At 47.6% G+C, this 4,105-nt stretch overlaps 1 protein-coding gene across 1 annotated transcript; it reads left to right on the top strand.

Annotated features, from left to right (window-relative positions):
• The first annotated feature begins 313 nt into the window (after window positions 1–313).
• LOC122545270 (zona pellucida sperm-binding protein 3-like) lies at window positions 314–3,525 on the top strand. The gene is made up of 9 exons (XM_087983336.1): window positions 314–509; window positions 625–971; window positions 1,970–2,085; window positions 2,175–2,278; window positions 2,370–2,547; window positions 2,631–2,757; window positions 2,838–2,926; window positions 3,014–3,135; window positions 3,410–3,525. The coding sequence occupies exons 1-9, from the start codon at window positions 314–316 to the stop codon at window positions 3,523–3,525; spliced, it is 1,395 nt and encodes a 464-aa protein (XP_087839462.1).
• The last annotated feature ends 580 nt before the right edge of the window (window positions 3,526–4,105 follow it).

Genomic DNA, 4,105 nt, shown 5'->3' with positions numbered 1-4,105 from the left:
GTACAGAGACAGCACAACGTGAAATACAGAGTAAAACTGCCTCTACTCTATGAATTAAAAGTGAACTGAAAGTTAGGTTCTCCCTACAGTGCCCCAGCCAAGGACAGGTTTAGATACAGAATAAAGCTTCTTCCAACATATACTCCCAAGGATAGGTACAGTACAAGACAAATCCCTTCATTCTGCTCAAACCCTGTTTCTAATTCCCACACAATCTCTCCATGGTTCTCACTGTCAGACTGCCCAGGTTAGGATGGGCAGAATACAGCAGACCCTCTCCAGGCTCAACGAGCTACCTTTGATGATTGTAGTCATGGGGAATTCCACAAGATCTTGTGGAGCTGAATTCAGTCAGGTGACAGCACAGCAACTCACAGCCACTCCTATTGGCCCAAATGTAATCGATCCTCCTGAGAACAAAGCCATGAGTTCAGTCATTGGTGGAGATTGTCGAGATTGGGGCTGGTCGATTGGTTCAATGCTGCTGCTCCTGGTCATATTGGTATCAGGTGAGTGTGGGTTGTGTGTATAAAAGGAGCTGGTTGGGGAATGTGGGGATGGTTGAGTTGTTTGGGATCATGGGTGATTTTGTAATGAGGAGTTTGTTCCCTGTGTTAATGTTAGTTGGAGCTGTCTGTTGCTCTGACACATGGCAGCAGTTTTTGAACCAGAGGTTTCCATGGGGAATTGTGAGAGCCAGCCCTGTTCCTGAGAGAGTCCCTTCTCATGGGGGTTCCAGGTTCCCAGTGTCTGAGGGTGTGAGTTTGTCCCCACTACAGACTGTGATGGTGCAGTGTGGAGAGCACAACCTACTGGTCAAGGCCCAGCTGGATTTATTTGGAACTGGGCACCTGATTAAAGCTGCTGACCTTACCCTGGGGACTGTAGGTTGTCAGCTAACCAGGGTCTACCCTGAGAACCACACTGTCCTCTTTGACTATGGGCTGCATGAGTGTGGCAGCAGATTGCAGGTAATGGGAGTTCTCCACACTTGCAGGAAGCTTGGGTTGTAGCTTATTCCAGTTAGGGTTACATTGAGGAACATTGACTTACTGAGGGTCTGTCTCCTGCTAGTTTCCTATGCTGGATTAGACTAGATGTTAACTGGTCTCTATCTCAAAATGTGTGCTGCTGTTCTCATTGGTTTGGAAGCTTGATTATACAGGTGGTTCTGTTACGATGTTTTTGTCTGTGCATTAGCTATAATGTGGTGAAGTGTGAGTGTTTTGATCTTTCACCTGAATGTGAATAGAACACTAGACTTCCTATCGGTGCCTTCCAGCATGACACTTCTCTATAGTGAAATAACAAGAACACAACTGTCATGTTGTAGCAGAATGATGTGCTTAGTTTTGTGGTGAGCAGCCTATTCTCAATCAGATTGGGTTTTTTGACTCAGTCTAGTTTCATCCCAATTGTGGGACTGTTGGGAATAAATTGACTTGTCTAGTCCTTGAGCTCTATATCTGACCTGTTGGTAAAACTGTTTTGGTTCCACTCTGGTTAATTCATGCTTTTGAACTTGGTTTTTGCTTCTCACCTAAAGCTGATGTTTCACTAACCTTGTTCGTAATCCCTTCCCATAATCTGAAGACTTCCTGTTTTACCTTGTAGATAAAGATCGCCATGTTCCTGTTCCATCTATCTGTAATTCTGCTGTGATTTTAAAAACAATCCTGTTCACCAACTGAGCATTCTCTGTCCTTTGGATAGGGAATTCTAATAATTCCTGATTTTTGGAATGATGCAATACCATCTTAAATTGATCCTAAAAACATCACCCCTGACCTGTGACCTATTGCATTCCAGTAATAGTCCCTCCAGCTCTGGGGTCGAGAGACAGCCTCCAGTCCCTGAGCCTGTCACGTTCTGTAAAGAATTCATTTAATGGGATGCTGCTGTTGTGAACCCCATGTAGATCCTTCTCACTAAGAATCAGTTCCCCATTCCTTAAACTGGTGTTTTTCAGATCACTGGGGATTTCCTGATCTACACCACCCACCTGACCCACACCCCAAACTATCCTGGATCTGTCATTGTGAGAACCAATGGGGCTGTTGTTCCCATTGAGTGTCGTTATTTGAGGTGAGAATCTTTACTCGATTGTCAATATGATCCCCAGCTGCTGCTGTTGTCTGACCCTGGCCTAAAATGTCTGCCCTGTCTCTTCCCAGGAAGGGCAATGTGAGCAGTAACCCCATCAATCCCACCTGGATCCCATTCAGCTCCACCAGGTCTGGAGAAGGCCATCTGTCATTCTCCCTGCGCCTAATGAATGGTACGTGATGGGTGACTGGGGAGGGATCTCCTGGTGTCACTCACTGCGAGTTACATTCACTGTCTCTAACCCTTGTCCTCCTGTACTTCAGGTGACTGGCTTACAGAGCGCCCTTCCACTGTCTACTCTCTGGGAGACCTCATTCACATTGAGGCATCTGTTTCAATGGCCCATCACGTGCCCCTGAAGCTGTACATTGATCGCTGTGTAGCTACACTGAGCCCAGACAAGGACTCCACCCTGAGATACAGGATCATTGACTACAATGGGTAAGGAGCTCTCTGCTATCTCCAACTGTTCCCATCTCAATGGCTTCCCTCCATTCACTTCACGGCCCTTTGTCCATCTGCAGTTGCCTCCTGGACAGCAAAGCTGAGGACTCCTTTTCAACCTTTGTGTTGCTGGGAGACGGGCGGCAGCCAGACAAGCTCAGGTTTGACCTGGATGCCTTTCGTTTCTATGGAGAAGAGCATTCTTTGGTAAGAGGAAGCTGCTGATTGGCTTCTCCATGGTGGGAGGGAGTCACTAAATGCTGACTTGTTCTGAATGTGTCCCTCAGATTTTCATCACCTGTCACCTGAAAGTTGCTGCCGTGGATCAGGGAGATTCCAGGAACAAAGCTTGTACTTTCCAGAAGCTGCAGAATATGTAAGTTCCCTCTCTCTGTCCCTCAGGGATGTTGTTGTTGGGAGAGGTGATGCACCATGTGGTTGATGGGCTGTTTCACTCGTTTAGCTGGACCCCATTGGAGGAATCTGACAGTGACATTTGTGCCTGTTGCCATGTGGGGAACTGTGGGAGCACAAGGGAGATCCTGTTCCCCTCCAGAGGAAGGAGAGACCTTGGTCCTGAAGCTGGTAGGACATTGACCATCTTGATGTTGGGGATCCTCCCCTCTCCATCTCTCCCTGACTGGATGTTTGATCTTGCAGAGAGTGAAGCTGGATTGAAGTGGGAAGGGGAGGTCTCACTTGGCCCCCTGATCATCCTGGATACTGGGCTGACCAACCTGGCAACTGAGGTTGAAGGAAGGATACAGGCGAGGTCTCCAGGTGGGGAGCTGCCTACCTGCTAGTTTCCCTTTCTGTCCCTGTTTCTCTCAGTAACCATTGGTTTCTCCTTGTTCTGTAGGTGTGGAGTTGGTTGTGTTGGTGACCCTGACTGTGACAGTGGTCTGTCTGATCTCTGCTTCATTGCTGGCCTCGGTCCTGTACAGGAAACACAAGCGAACACCCATCAACCTGTGATGACATAGTCAATAAAGCAGTGATTCATGGTGTCTTCTGTCTGGAGCTGGTTTTTCTGCATCCTCTTGTTAAAATATTCCTGGGTACAATCTCTGGGCTTGGCCTGTCCAATCCATGCATTGAGCTTCCAGGATGATTGATTGGGTTATTGAAGATATTGTTTGCAGTTTGCTTTATCCAGTGAGTACAGGGGGCTGTAGACCTCACTGGAAAGGGGTTTCTGAATTTGATTGCAGAACATGCTGCAGGAACTGTTTCCAGTCTGTTCTGATCCTCTTCAGAAGTGTCCAAGTGGATTCCCACTGTTCCTGTCTCTATAGTTCAGTCAGCCAGAGTGAGGCATCCATTGGGAAATGACTTGCTGCAGGGTCTGAGAGAAATGCCTGCAGCTTTCTCCATTTAGAGTTGGCCTCAGGGTGTCAGATATAGAACCTGATTTGGGAGCCAGTGGGGCGAGGACCTGGCTGTAGGGTATATTCCAGGGTTTTGAAGGTTGCTTTTGTGGTGCTGAGGGTGGCTGTAGGGTCAGTGCAGGCTGAAGCAGCCCAGAGAATGGTGTTGTAATGGGCTGAGAATCAGT

This window comes from Chiloscyllium plagiosum, unplaced genomic scaffold (assembly GCF_037043375.1).
Source record: "Chiloscyllium plagiosum isolate Xiang-an unplaced genomic scaffold, Cpla_swu_hap1 HiC_scaffold_45, whole genome shotgun sequence".
Lineage (NCBI taxonomy): Eukaryota > Metazoa > Chordata > Chondrichthyes > Orectolobiformes > Hemiscylliidae > Chiloscyllium > Chiloscyllium plagiosum.
This window is presented reverse-complemented; position numbering and strand designations above follow the sequence as displayed.